This window comes from Cebidichthys violaceus, unplaced genomic scaffold (assembly GCF_023349555.1).
Source record: "Cebidichthys violaceus isolate CVI_PGR_0920_01 unplaced genomic scaffold, fCebVio1.0.p SCAF_17, whole genome shotgun sequence".
In the NCBI taxonomy this organism is placed as follows: domain Eukaryota; kingdom Metazoa; phylum Chordata; class Actinopteri; order Perciformes; family Stichaeidae; genus Cebidichthys; species Cebidichthys violaceus.
The window spans coordinates 11,129,972-11,145,349 of record NW_027176340.1 but is presented as its reverse complement, the minus strand read 5'-3'; the positions used below and the strand labels follow the sequence as shown (position 1 = coordinate 11,145,349).

Genomic DNA, 15,378 nt, shown 5'->3' with positions numbered 1-15,378 from the left:
GCAAACACCATCCTGGAAATGACTGCCTCACTTTGGAGGACACACACGTCAACATGTAACCTACACTGTCAACAATCTTGTGGGGAATCGGACCTGGGCAGCCATTCATCATCAGCCTCAACGCCCCCCCCCCCTCCAAAAAAATGTTTTATGCAAAGAATAGATTCTGCAAATAGCAATTCCACGCATACTGTAAGAAAAAAAGGACAGAGCGATAATTCTCACTCTCAGCATACTTTTCATTTTAACAGCCAAAGCACAAACAGAGCAACAAAAGGCAGAAAATCCACTCTGTTTTCTCATTGAAGCTACTACAAGTCCACGGCCCTTATCCAGTAAATAACACCAAAGTAATTCTTTGTTATCTTTGTCCACGTCCGGCTCTGACAGTCTTTGACCTCCACGCTGGTGTCTAGCCAAGGTTTCACCTCAGAGCTGAGAAACTGCTGAGGAATTGTTATGTAGAGTCTCCGCACGGCAGAGGAAGTCACACGCCGTCATGGCCTTGTTCTGGTTGAATTAAGGCCCAGCGCTGCACCGAGAGGGTGGGGGCACAGACACTAGATGACATGGTGTTTATGAAGGCGTCTCATTGTGGCTGGACGTCTCCGTGGGAACCCTCAGCCTGACCGGACGACCGGCCTTGACAGAGCCGTCCCCCGACTCCAGGATCAGCGGGCGGTTGTTCTTGTGTCTGTCTGGGTCTGCCACACAGGTCTGGTTGTCACTGTCAAGAAGAAATAAATGAGGTGCTTCACTCCGGAATCCATTACATGAACACACAGTTAATAAATATTATTATTATACTTTGAAAACGTTGGTTGTATACTCCACTGACACTACTAAACCAAGGCCTAGGGGATTCATCATCACAAATTCTGAGGATTTCTTTTACATCATTCTTGTCAGATCATCGAGCCCACGTCGATTTGTAAGGTACCAAATCTATGATGGAGTGGTGAAACACGTCACTAAAAAACATAAATCACCACACAAACTTCCTTTTTTGTTTCCCCTCCCTTAGTTCTGCAAACAAAAGCTGTCACAACTCAAGCCTGAAATCTGTTGAGACTGGAGACATTTTACCAGTGTGGTCCTTAAAGTGTCCGTCCTTAAGATTTCAGTCCTGGTGGGTTTGAGTGAAAACCATTGAATTGTTTTATAATTTAGAAGTCTGGAGTCTTTTTGTTAATACACAAGCTTTAAGTTTTACAAATTGTGTGCATAGTTCCATTTTTGTATGTGTGCAATGGTGCCACAGGCATCCAGTTTGTAATAATGGGTATTGTAGCGTGAGCGGTTCCTGCCCCGTTTCTAAGCGGGGAAGTCTTACGCACCTAACACGGTGGTCACTCCGTCGGCTGTCCCACCTGCAAGGATTAGGTTCCTCTCTCAGGTGTCGGAACAATATCGTCGGCCTTTTATCTCACCCCGTAGCTAAATCGTTAGGATTTCGGAATTATTGTCTTCTTAAGAGTCTTTTACGGCAAAGCCCTAGGCACTCTTAATGGGATGTGACCCTAACACCCTTTATGAATAGTTATGTACATCGTCTATACTGTACTATTGCCTATTGTGAACATCTCACCAGTTATGTCTAGGGGAACAGGGGAAGAGGGTTAAATTGTTTTAAAGAACCAGAATACTTTATTTGGCTTCAGACACTGTAAGGCTGGGTTTTTATTCAAGTTTCTCACATAACAATCACATACAACAATTTCAATTCAATGAAACAGTTTCTGTGTCACAAAAACTAATTCTAACACTCCTACTCTGAAGGGGTCTTTCAGTTTTCACTGATTTGCGATGCTGTATAATCCAGGTCTCTCCTGGTATCTCCCCCTCCTCTTCTCTTCTCTTCTCTCTGCTCCGCTGTCTTCCTGAATGTTGTGCAGGCTCTCACAGTCAGCTCTCTGACAATCCTGCGTTTTTGGGGGTCTATCTTTCCTCTTCCTCATGCTTCCCTCCATGTTAGCAGAAGGGTCTTCTGTCCTCCTATAAGTGGGTAAGACAGCAAACGGGTCTTCTTGTCTGTTCAAGAAGTCTATCCCATTCTCTAGTTGGGGAAAAGCCCAAACTCACTTCTCAGGGGGTAATATCCCTAAATTCAGTTGGGGGAAAAAGCCCAATCTCACTTCTCAGGGGGTAATATCCCTAAGTCTAGTTGGGGGAAAAAGCCCAATCTCACGCAGTTTTTTCTGCTGCTTTTATGCTACTCTCTGAGACTTGTACCTCCTTCAGGTTGACTCACAGGAGTCCTCCTCTTTCTAAGTCAGACACAGAATGTTACTGGTTGTAACTGGTTTGGTCCTGTTAAGAAGAGGAAGGATAAGTTTTGAATGACTATTTTATATAGTTTTATATAAACTATGCAGTTTATATGGTTAATCACTTCTATTATGAATTAAAACAGTTTATAGGTTTAATGGTTATACTTTGAATCAAAAAGGTTACAAGTTATAATAGTTATACTTTCATACGTTTCTACGATCTCTCAACAGTATAAATATATAAATATTGCAATACTTACATAGGTGGGCCAAAACCTCATTCATGTGTTACCTTCTTACAAAGCAAGAAGGAGCTCGGATAATAACACTCACAAAAGGGAAAGCGACCTCATTCTCTGTTCAGGAAGATACTACTGCATTACATCTTTACAGAGACAATAACTGTTTGATGATAAATTAAAGCTCTGAGTGTTGTATAGAGAACTTTTATCATAAGGCTTTACAAACAGACAAACTACAGTCGAGGACTTTCAGTACCTGTCTTGACTGTCTTTAGTCACCGTGCCGTCTTCATAGATTTTCAGCATTGTTTCTGTGCGGTCGCCATGGTGCTCTTTAGGTTCCTGAAACCTGAAAAGTACATTTTGAAATAGGACCAGTTCCTTTAGTTGTTGGTGCTGTTAAAGAACATGGCTGAAACCCAACCGTATGTCAGTCTTGTTATACGTTCCAACCTCCCTGCTGTGTGGCACTCAAGCCCCAAGTCAATTTGCTCCTCTTGAAGATGGAAATCCTTAAACACAGCTCACAAATATATAGTTTTATTTGATAATAGGGCTCGGGAATTTCCCAAAACAGCTGGTCGCTGTAGTTTTTAGCGAGAATTATGCAACCAGGGGTAAATACCTACAGTTGTTGTGGACTATTCTCAGCCGCAGATTAAAACAAATTTATAGCTCCAGTAAGTAATTTACTGCAGCAGAACGGTGCATGTGGATTTAAGTTAAGATAAGCTACAGTGTGTGTGTGTTCCTGGTAATGAAGGAATGTCACCCGGTGCAACGATGGGCCTCACTAATGTGCTTTTAATAGACCTTGGACACAATGACGCTCTGTGTCACAAAGGGAATAATGTGCCAGAATAAATAATTCACTGTTGGTTTTGGTCTTTTCTTGGGATTTGTTGACAATGAATTAATTTACTAAGCCTCATCCTTTAATGTTTAAACTTTTAGTTGAATGTCTTTTTTTAAAGAGGAAAACAACACAGCTTTAAAAGACGCATTGACTTGGTTTGATGATGCTACGCATTACAATTTAGTTTACAAGACGTGAACATTTTTTGATGTTGTTGTTATTCTTTTGTGTGATGTGTACTTCAAATTAAAGCTGCTCTGGTGGCTTTAATTTCCTCCCAATGACTGCTGTCAGGTAACCAATATAGTGTAATATACAGTATATAGTAATGTATCCTCTGCATACAACACCTGGGCTCAAGTCTCTCTTTGACTTTGGCGATAGACAGGATGTAGGGGCTGATCTGTCTGGTGATTGTAGTCAGGTAAGAGTTCTCCTGCTTCAGCTGCATCAGGTCGTGAAGCTGGGCTGGAATCAATAGACGAAGAAAATTAAATTAAAACGACAAGACAGAGATAAAACGTTTGATTGATGCATTTTAAACTTAGAAGACAGACCTTCATAGATCTCCTGCTCATTGGTGACCCTCTGAAAAGTCTCATCCCAGATCTGTGAGGAGAATGTGGTAAGATGATTCTCTTGGGGTACCTTGACATTTGCTTCTTATCTTTTCCCTCTGTTTGCACTACTAGCAGTCTGCATTTATAACATCGGGCGGAACTAGCTTGTTAGTATGCAGTTAGAGCTACTGACTGAGGACAAATGTAGGAACTTTTTTTTTGCCTGGCAGAGGAAAGTACAAACTAATGGTCATCATCGAGGTTTCACTTGACGCACCTCTTCAAACATGACTCTCATAGTCTCCACGGTGGAGTGCTGGGAAGCTATCTGGCTGTCAATGTGTAGCGATCTGTCCATGATCTCTCCCATTGTATCCGTGTTGATGATGGAGTGGTGCTTGGTCAGATCTCGGTGCAGCTCCTGGACCTGGTCCTTCAGATTCTGAATCTCCGTCTGGAGAGTCTATGAACACACAAGTATACGGTACATTGGACACAACACTCGAGACGTGCTTCGATGTCTTCAAAGTATACGAATGCCAGGTGAGGTGCATCTGAGCGTGTTGAGCATGTTGTCCACTAGACAGGTTGAGTTCCCAGAGGAATTCATGCTGCAGCCTTTCCTTTGTTTTACTTTGAGGATCAGAGGCTCCTCATCCAGGAAGAGAAGTTGCTGCATCAGTTTCAACCAATGTGGATCCAAATAAAGGAGATTTATCTCACTTTTATTTAACTAACTATAGACATAAAACTAACAAATGATTCTGCAACTGAAAGTACTTCTTGTTTATTCATTAAAATAAATAAAGATATCCTCTCTGTTCTATTAGCCGTGTTTCCACTCAAGCAAATTTTGAATAGATTGCGGAAAAAAAAGTGGTATAAACTAAGCAGGTCTGTAATCCACTAGTAAACAGAGCAGAAAAAGTAGAGGTTTGCGAACCGGAAACCGAAAAGTCAGCTTGACCATCTAACTGGAGAGAGGTCTTCAGCGATTTGTTGCAATTTGGCAACGTTTAAATTGCTCTTTCACGTCAGTTTGTAATGGTCATGTTTCATGCTGTTCGGAGACGATGACTAGGATTAGAACGTCATGAGAATATCCGAGCAGAAGCTGACAGCAGAAACAGCTAATGAGTCATGCCAGTTAAATGTTAGTTCCGTCAGAATTTATTAAAAAACTACTCATATGTGAATGGAAACACAGTTATTGAATCTTTATTGATGAAAAATATCTCTGAATCTGCGAGTTGGCTCATCGATGATCACCCCAATTTTGGCATCCAAGTGTATTTCACTTTATAGCTATGTGATCATGATTGTAATAACTATGATGATCTCTAATGATCTTTTCACAAAGTGCTATTATATTGGTACATTTTTAATTTGTCTAATACTTTGATTCATGACCAAATTCTTGCCAAACTAACAATATTCTCATCAGAACAAAACAAAAAACGAGAGTGAGAGTTGGACAGTTGAAGCACGGTACTGTTTAGTGGCTGCCGGCTGCAGCATTCTCCCTCAATAATGGACCAATTTAAAATAAATGTTTTCCTCATTAGTCACTTAGACACAAGAACACTTGAAAAATACCAAAGTTACCCTTTAAGTGTTGTTCAAATGTTTTTCTAAGCATCAGGTAATTGTCAGAATTGCTGGTCACAGCACTCACCCTGTAGGTGTTCTCATAGTTGCGGCAGTGTTCGGTGAAGGGTGTTTCCATCCCTGAAGCCAGGAGGACCTTGGTGCAGATGTTGCGGTGACAAGTGGGCCTTCGACCGCACACCGAGCCCAGGGGCATCTCACTGAGAGACGGGGAGCGGCAAGACATGGAGAGAGGGGACTGGTGCCTGAGGTGAAGAACAATCATCATGAATATCTTTTTTCTCTCGTTAATAACTGTGTATGAAGCATTACTTCTATCTCACCCCGGTCTCTTTGACCACAGCGGGAATAAAGCCTCATATTAAATAAATTTAACTCTATAATTGACCAGCTCTGTTCTGACTGTATAACTATTACATAAATATAGCACATGTACAGCTCCTGGTTGCTGGCTCCCAGAGCTTTCTATCATTGCAGTCAGTTGGGAATTGTGTGCATATTGTATGCAAAACACCCTGCTCCAGAATGCCTATTATTACAACCTACTTTGAATTCTACTAAGATTTATATACTACTTTGTATACTTTTTCTACATACCATCTACTTTGTTTTGTATCGCATAACTTCCTCAGCCACTATCCGATACACATGTGATACACACTTTATTGTCTCAAGACAAGGCCTCGGAGCAGCTAAGTGCTTCATTTGAGCACACCTTGATGTTGTTTCCATCTCTCTGTTAAAGGGTGACTAAGAAGGTCAAATGTTTGCACAAACTTTCCTTTTAAATAAAACGTATTGTTGGATTGCTTGACATGTTTCTTTATTTCATAAATCCAACTTTGTTAAAAAATGTCGGACATTAACTCCTGGTAGTGTGCTGACTTTTTTTTTTTTTTTAATGTATCCATGTTTTAAAGTTACCACACAATGCTTTTGCAGGAGAAAATCGATCAATTCTGAAAAGGGTAACGGTTCCGTCCCTATGCTCTATTTTTTAGTTATGTATTTGTTCTTTTGTTTTGGCTGGTTATGTTTGTTTGTTTCTTCACCAGGAGCATCATGTGATCGGTCGTGTTTGCATGTGTTCGTCCGTGAGTGAGTGAATGTGTAACTTAGTGTCTGTCCACGACTAATCCCGCCTTCTGCTGCAGCAAACTGCATAATATTTTGAGTGGCCAGTTACGGCTGCATGCTGAAGGACCTCTCGAAGTTGCAGTGACTCACACTTTTTTAAAGCGCCTTTTATTGGCTGTTTTGTACTGCCACTGATTGCCTGCTGAGTCCTCATGCACTATTCTTAACTGGCCCCCAGCTAATGAAAACTAGCAGTGCACACACTGCTGTACCTCTCCGGGACTCAGGCAGCTTGGTGAGTTTAATCTAGTTTTTTTCAGTTCAAAATTCTTAATCTCAATGAGACTAACTGAATGCATACAGATTATATATATCATGTGTCTGAAGCATGGCAGCACACTGGCTGTCACTCAATACCCTCACATGTCTTCATCATCACCTTCACCAGGAGCCTGAAAGTACATTTGTGCAGCACATATCCAAACAACTAGATAAACATATATTTATCTGGGTTCCTGTAGGACCATAGTCTTGGCTTCATGCTTCGCACAGCATTACTGCCCTGCCCTGTATTCACACCCCGGTGTGAATACATCCTCTCACGTTGCCGTACAAATGCTGTCCTCTGAGCATTCAGACTGTGTCCGAACACAACCAATTAAAGACATTGCCAGTACTGAAGCATCAGTTGCATGAAAGAACAACTTCACTTCTGTTCTGGGAAATTATGATACAAATAGGGCCAGCCAGCTGGCCGTCCACCAAATCCCTGCCCGGTTTGCATCCTGCATTAGCGGCTCACAAGTAGAGGAAGGAGCTTTCAGACAGCGATGGAAGCATCAGACACAACAACACATTCAGTCACATTCAGAGGAAAACGCTCCGCCATATGGGCGTCATTCTGAACGATCATACGTTGAGGAAAAGCTCATTTCCTCCTCCGTCTGTTAACTGAAGTATGTAGTGGACTTGAAAAATGGTGGAGTCGAGCACCTTGTGTAACGACTGTTATCTCACAGTGTCAATGGTATCAGCAGACGTTCACCAAAGAGAGCAAAAAGCCAGAGACTCCTCTAAACCTACGCTGATAATTCAGTCTGTAAAGCACATTTAATTCAACCTTCTATCACAATCAATATTCACGACACTCAGCTGCAAAAGCTACATCTATTTGGGGATCACACTGCAAGTTAAGGCACATATCACAAACTCAGGAACCCTATACAAGAGAATAAACTGCAAAGACTTTAAATTAATAAAATGCATAAAAATGTACCTGGGGTCTGGCAGGCTCTTACTCCTTCCTTCTTGCCCAGTGTTGATGCGACAGAGGACCTGTCTAAACCATGTATCCCTCTCTCTCTCTCTCTCTCTCTCTCTCTCTCTCTCTCTCTCTCTCTGTACCCTACACATGTCATCCTCTGCACATCCAGCCTCTGACCTCCCATCACTGACGCCAATTAAAGACTTTCTAAAGCTGTGACATCAGCGGCCTGGAACAAAGTGGCCCGGCAGCTCCTGCGTGCCAACTTCCAGGTGAATCCTGGACAGTTCTGTGAAATTACGATAATAATAGTGCCAGCCGGCGGGCCACCAATCCCAGCCCACTTTGCATCTTGCACGGGCAGGGCACTAAGCAAGTTGGAAAGGAGAGTTGTCACTATGTTGGCATTAGTGGGTGGGCTTAAGGACCTGCAAACAGTTCGGGGACACTGATGTGGAAAAAAAAAATCGGTCAGTGGAGTGCGTGTAGGCCTACAAAGGGACATGAAGCAGCGGAAAAATGACAAAAGTCTTTGTTCTGAGAAGCAGTGATGGGTGTTTAAATAAAGGTTGCTTTCTGGTGATCTGATGTGATTCTCAAACAAATCTAAGTTAAAAGATTTGATGGCATTGTCAAAGCATTCTCAGAGTTTGGGGATTTTCCACCACTAAATTCAATGTAACACTTGACATTTAAGTGAAACAAAACAAAATCAAACATCTTCATTTAAGGGACTCTGACAACACAGCACCGGACTCATTCATCCATCATGTTTTCTGATGTGTTTGAGTCCCGGCCACAACAAAACCAGAGCTTTCTAAAAACAGGATCGCCTGCCTCTTTCCCAGCCCCCATGCAACAAAGGTGAGTTACGTAAACATATCCGTGCACAGAGGTTACAGATAGACATAATAACTTCCATACTGGGACTCAGCATGGCGCCTCCTTTCCTCTCACTTCACTCATCGCTATCTACCAACTGTACTTCCAAAACCATTTGGGGATTTCGAATTTGGATGCTTCACAAGTGTGACATTTTCTGCCCATACTTTTTGCTTTCTTGGAAGAATCCAAAAGATGCCTGAATAATACTATTCAGGCAGCGAAACGTGTAAAATAAAACCTTAGAGTAAGGGATTCTTTTGTTTTGCAAATTCTATTTGGCATTAGTTAAGTGATCTCACCTTGCTGCAACGCTTATAGATCCGACAACAGAAGGAGGGCAGCGCTGACCGAGCAGCAGTAAGGGCTCCAGACAGCGAGCAAACTCACTTCTGTAGTCTGTGTTTATCTAATGGAAGACAGAGAAAATTAAACTTAGTCTTGTACAAATGTATGTATTTCTGCCATAATATTATGTATTCTTTCTATAAAAACAGAAAAAAAGCCAGGCCAAAATAAATAAGAAAAGAGGAAGAAGAAATAAATAACAACATTAAATTACAGCAGGATTGGACAGACTAAGGCCCATTCCTATATAGTCAATTCTACAATATATCAATACAAATAGCAACCTGACAACAATAGCAACAAATAATAATTACATTGTAATAATTACAATAGCCATCATCATTATTTTTTCATCATAATAATTTAAAAGCAAAATAAACAAGTAAACAACTCAAAAGAAAAGGAAAAACACAACCATACCCAATAAACTATCAAGCAGGAATCTGTTTTCATTAAGAACCACATCTAAAAATATACTAATACTAATATAATAAAACATGGGTGTGTTGACAACAATCCACCATCACCACCCATGTCCCAAAACAACTGCACTTGTTTCCAATGTAGGTCAAGTATTGTAAAATCAAGTTATTTCCATCTCGTAGATTATTCTGACTGCATTTGTAACATTTTTGTGCACAACTTGAGGGGTCACTGAATGTTGAGTATGAAATTGATAAGATGTATGTCATACTAGCTGTGGCCTTCACAGCCACCAGAATGAATATTTCCTTAAATTTGTCAACCATGTGTCTGTTTCAGCTTTATTTACTGATGTATTACTGATAAATACTGACTTAACTTCTCAGTACATGAAATCTTTGACATTTCTGAAATTTTTTTTTACAAAATTGTGTGGAGGAAACCACACAAAACAACAATCTTTACTCAAGGTCCACTACCAGGGCTCAACACTAACTTTTAAAAGTCATTGCCAAGCTGACAAACACGCATCAGCTTTTGGTTACTGAAAACTGAAAATATGGTTGCAATGGTTAGTCACCACGGATGTCTGTGCACACCAGTAAACGCTCCAATGCTCGTGAAGCTTCTGGTGCTGGTTCTGACTTTAATGGCAATATTTAAAAACAACTACTGAAACAAATACTAAAAAAGAAGTGCACATATTTATTATGTTAAAAAGAGGTTGGGCCAAGAATTGGTTGCCAATTTCTCAAAATGGTTGTCAATGGCAATCTGGCAACCATTAGTGTCGGAATTTGTTTTTGAAAAAATTATCTTTATTTAAGGTCGACTTACTATTATTATTTTCTGTGAGCGTTGGCTTGATTCCTGCTTTCCTTCTATTAAGTTAAGGTTATACTTGATAAGCTGCTTGTACGACTATAGTTGTGTAGTCATAGATGTTGAGTCTTGTTTACTGTAAAATGTGCTTGTATGTGTATGTTCTCTAATAAGTTTTACAAGGTTTGCTCTTCTACCCTCCTATATGTGCTTTGTGGTTGTTTTGTCTGCTTTTGATTGCAGATTAAAATTAGCGTTTTGTCTAAATCTGAAACATTTGCATCATCACAACTGGCACTGAACTGAACTTTCTTACAATAGAAAATTGGTTCCGGACTTCAGGGCCACAGAGGAGAAAGAGGTGGGACTGCATTGGGAACAAGTGAAACAACTAATCAGAACGCTGCAGTGGATTGCATTCTGGGTGTAACCTCTTCCAGCCCTGCAGGAAGGCGGCTCCTACTCACTTTGCTGCTCTGCGCTGGTCTCAGTCGGTGAGGGAGCTTTACAATCCTCTTCAGCCTCTCCATAAGTTGCTGTGTGAGCAAGAGTGATGTGTTTCATCTCAAGGAGACATTATGGACAGCCTCCTTTTAAAGACCAATTCTGTCCAGCTAATACTGAAAGTTTTCTCCTGCCAAGAAAACTCTGGGAGAATGAACTTTGTGGACACGTTTTTAGAATCACAGATAATGTGCCGTCCAATAGTTATCTACTTTATCTATTCACAGAAAAAAAAGGTTTATGTATTCACATTCTCATCCCCCACTGCTTTCTCTTAACCACATATGACATGTATCCCAGCACTGCAATTCTATATATGTATTTGATTAAACTCAACGAAAAGCAACGATAATAAAACATAGCTCATCATTTACGTGGCAGCACTCACGTAGCCCATGTCCAAAAACTCAAACTTGTTGGCTGAGCTGAGGAAGGCCGAACAGGTGACGAGGTGCACCTGAAAACATCAGAGATTCAATTTTAGATTTCAAACAAGCTGCATGGAATATGAGACACCAACAGACTGAAACTGAGGATTATATGGGATTTAACTAATTCCAAAACTAACAATCAATTTGAGCAGAATCATCATTTTCACAGCCCGTTCATAAAAGTATGGAACTGAAAGTTTACTCTAAAGGTATCTCAATTTTATGCAACATTATACTTCTACTCCACTACTGGCAGCCCAAGCTACTTTTCAGATAAAGAGTTTTCATTGCCAGAAAAACATGCCGCACCTTTGCAAAGATAGTTCTCGAGTCGTGGGTGGACACTCAGACAGGACGCGGTATATTCTAATGAGCCTGCATATGACGTAGGAAAAGTAGCCAACTCTACGGCACAATGGCTTGTTGTCACATGTTTTCTGATCTAATCCACTAAAAACTGACTGGGTTTTCTTATTTCACAGTTTGTGAGTTGGCAGGAACTCCAGATACCCAAATGTATGTAAACAAGCACTGAAAAAGTTAGTTTTGACAGATATGTTCCCTATAAAGTGGCATTTTTGATTTGAAAAAAACAAACACTGTCTACTTTGGGCTCCTTGTCATGATTCAGTGTGTTTGCAGTTCCAGAGAGCAATTTCCAATCCAAACTTCTCAAATGATCCACTTTAAATAACTTTCAAGGCCCCAAACGGGTGGATTATTGTTATTTCACAAACAAGTAAAGCTTTTTTTTTTAAAGTTCAAAATCAGAACATAGTATTTTCTTCTATCCTACGCCACTAATCATCCCACGACCCCTCATATTAATTGTGTGATTTATCTTACTCTACCTGGAGGGTTGGTAGGAGGGCAGTAAGGTGTGAGAGCTGCTCCTTCAGTGCTTTCTCCTTCTCCTCGTGTTGACTGCAAACACACACACACACACACACACACACACACACACACACACACACAGACATGTAACGCTACAACTTCACATTAGTGCCGTAATACTCAAGAGGATTCAGCTCAGGAGGTGCAACCACAAACAACATACTCCATATTTCCCGAAGCTAATCTATCTGTCTTCTCTGTCTACACACATGCACGCAGACACAAGGCCGGACACACAAAGCCTGACATAAATAGCCTTTAACACTCTTCCGGGAGCCCAGACACTGGACGGCTTCCAGGCAATGGAGAGAGAGGAAGAGAGAGGACACAAAAAAAATCTCATTAGAGATCCCCACAGACTGCAACTCGAGACACTCACTCACACGGACAAAATTGTTCTCATTCAATCCCACGTACGTACAGATGGAGCACGCGCTGAAAAGGAAAAAGTGCTCTGAAATCATTTTTGATGGACTTTGGAAAATGGGTGTTTGCAGATTCGCAGAGTGAAGAAAAAGAGATAAAACACACATTTTACATGGGGTTCTGCTTCATTACAATAAATTTCACTGATTAATCACTAATCTTAAAAAGGTGCAATATATGGGATTCATGCATTAACATGGCATTAAACAACTAGTATCTATGTAAAGATATAGTGGAGTAATGTCTACCTGAGCAGAGAATGAAGTCGCTCTCTTTTTGCAATGTTAGCACAGTCAGCACCGATAGCTGCGAGCCGCTGTCTCAGCCGTGGCCATGGTGGCGGTCGTTAAGAAGCAATAAAATGATCCTAATCGTATCCAGCATCTTTAAATGAAATGTGACTGATGTGCAATAATTTGATCTTAGAGACTAATTAGTTGCAAACCTTGGATGACATTAAATCAAACTTTAATGATTGCGGTGGGGATGTTGCACGATTTGAATTATTTAAGTGTGAGTTAATGCTAAATTAATGGACGGGAGGGTGTCATTATCCTGTTTTTACTAAGTCATTTCTCAATTTGTATCACTTTACAGTTTGTTTCTGCACAAGTGCACAGCTGCAACGTAAGTAACATGATGGCCACGAATGAAAAAATAAAGTTATGATCCTTTTCTCAGAAAAATATAGACATTAATAGATTCTGCAACACAGAAGCGTAAAAAAAAGATAGTTCAAGCAGTGCGGTTGCACAGGCGCCCATGGAGTGGATGGGTGTGTGTGTGTGTTGTCAGTAGTGTCACTCCAATAATGTGTTGGACAGAGAACGGGCCCCAGCGAGTGATTCAGATTGCCACCTTGAAAATATGGATACTCACATCTCGTCAGAGTTAGTAATCTCTTTCAAAAACAATTTTTGATATTTTTGTTGAAATTCTTATAACATCCTGACAGCAATAGTCACTCAGGCTTCCACAAGCTGCTATGACAGCTGTGAGTAAACAAAGTTATGTCCGTTGTTTACGTTCATAATGATAATTTTAGGGAAGTGGCTTTTGGAGGGAGCTATCAGAGTTGCCGACTTGGCAACTTTCTTGCTCGATTCAGCAACTTTTGGAGCTACTGCTGCTAGCTACTTTTGTTGGATACGAGTTGGCAACACTAAGCTGGGTTTTTGGGTTGGATATTTTGAAAAATGTAGCTCTAATTCACCAGTTAGTCAAGATTACCAACCCTAACTTTATTCAAGTAACAATGCCGTTTGCTATAAATGTCCTGAAAATTCAAGGTCATCTCCTTCAAGGTTCTTTTTTGTGTGTAAAACAGGCAGTAGCAATCACAAAATGCTTATTCTATATAAACAATAAAATATAAATAAATTATTAAAAGCATGATTTCTTATTTCATTTTGTATTTTTGTCATATACAGATATGGAATAATGACTGCTGGGTAACATGTATGTTGATGTCGTCCAATGTCAAGTCTCTATTTGATCATGTGACAATACGGTACAATAATGTGTGTTTGTGTGCATGTGCTTTATAACTACTCGTGCTCTAGGGCTAACGCTAAAGGTGCTCTGTTTTTAGTTAAAGTGGAGAACATCTTATCCAGGGTTTCCTGCAGCAGCTGTGGATTTTAGGGACTTGAGAATGCCTATAATGTAGATAATGTGTATTTGTACACCAATTCTTTTTAGTTGGCTATATTTTCATTGAGTGGATCAAGGTACAATATGCAACCATTGTCTTTAAAATCTGTAATCCCACTGAGGTGCTTTTAATACAGTGTCATAAAAAGAAAATATGTTTGGTGAGATTATTCCAGAGCATACAGGGTGCTGCTATTCATCACTGTACAATGCAGCATGACACAATGGAGAAACTATCAAGTGGCCCGCTGACAGCCGGATAATAGCATTCAACTAGAAAATGCATTTCCTGCTGAAAATGCGTTGGAATGCTGAAAGCTGAAAGCTGAAATTAATTGCAAAAACATTGCTGAAAATACAGAAATAGGAGACTACCCGTCTGACAAATGTTGAAGCCCAAAAGCATTTAAACTGCGCTGCTGAAAACCCTTCTAGTTGAAACATCTAACTATGGTGTCTGTAGCTGAAAGTATGACAAAGAAGAAGGCTTTGAAAGTTGAAGAAGTTTAACAGGATTTGAAGATTTTCTCCATAGATATCCGATTCAAAACAAATTGCAAAAAGCTTAATAATATAAATAGTTTAAAGATTACAAATATGAAAAGTCATATCACCCTCTCCTGAAAGAGCTGAACATTTTGATATTCGAACGGTTTCTGTGGCTTAAAAAATGCCAGCAGTAGTGATATTTGTAGTAGTAGTAGTAGTAGTAGTAGTAGAAGTTGTAGTTGTAGTAGAAGTATTGTTTGTAGTAAAAGTATTAGTAGCATTAGAATAAGTACTAGTAGTAGCAGTAGTGATATTTGTAGTAGTAGTAGTAGAAGTTGTAGTAGTATTATTAGTAGTAGAAGTATTAGTAGTTGCAGTAGAAGTATTATTAGTAGTAGAAGTATTAGTAATTAGAAGAAGTAGTAGTATCAGTAGTCGTAGTAATAGCTGCAGTAGTGGTCATACTATTTAATATAACAGTAGTAGTAGTAGTAGTAGTAGAAGTAGTAGTAGTAATGGCAGTATTTGAAGTAGCAGTAATAGTAGTAGTAGTTGTACTAGTAGCAGTCGTACTAAGAGCTGTAGTGGTATTAGTACTGGTAGTAGCATGAATAGCAGCAGTAGTAGTA

At 40.1% G+C, this 15,378-nt stretch overlaps 1 protein-coding gene across 5 annotated transcripts in view; it reads right to left on the bottom strand.

The window, feature by feature from the left end:
- Positions 1–218: 218 nt before the first annotated feature.
- rnf207a (ring finger protein 207a) overlaps positions 219–15,378 on the bottom strand; it is a 31,130-nt gene continuing 15,970 nt past the window's right edge. For 2 of the 5 annotated variants that reach the window (XM_068712584.1, XM_068712589.1), the window contains 11 exons: positions 12,139–12,211; positions 11,245–11,313; positions 10,820–10,888; positions 10,669–10,719; positions 9,062–9,168; positions 5,604–5,781; positions 4,206–4,391; positions 3,926–3,977; positions 3,719–3,836; positions 2,769–2,861; positions 635–1,995 (listed from right to left, as the gene is read on the bottom strand). In XM_068712584.1, coding sequence (XP_068568685.1) covers positions 1,794–1,995; positions 2,769–2,861; positions 3,719–3,836; positions 3,926–3,977; positions 4,206–4,391; positions 5,604–5,781; positions 9,062–9,168; positions 10,669–10,719; positions 10,820–10,888; positions 11,245–11,313; positions 12,139–12,211 — 1,198 coding nt within the window. In that variant the 3' untranslated portion in view covers positions 635–1,793. Of the gene's footprint in view, positions 1,996–2,768; positions 2,862–3,718; positions 3,837–3,925; positions 3,978–4,205; positions 4,392–5,603; positions 5,782–9,061; positions 9,169–10,668; positions 10,720–10,819; positions 10,889–11,244; positions 11,314–12,138; positions 12,212–15,378 lie in introns of all 5 variants that reach the window. The other 3 variants (XM_068712586.1, XM_068712588.1, XM_068712587.1) reach the window with 3 other exon arrangements.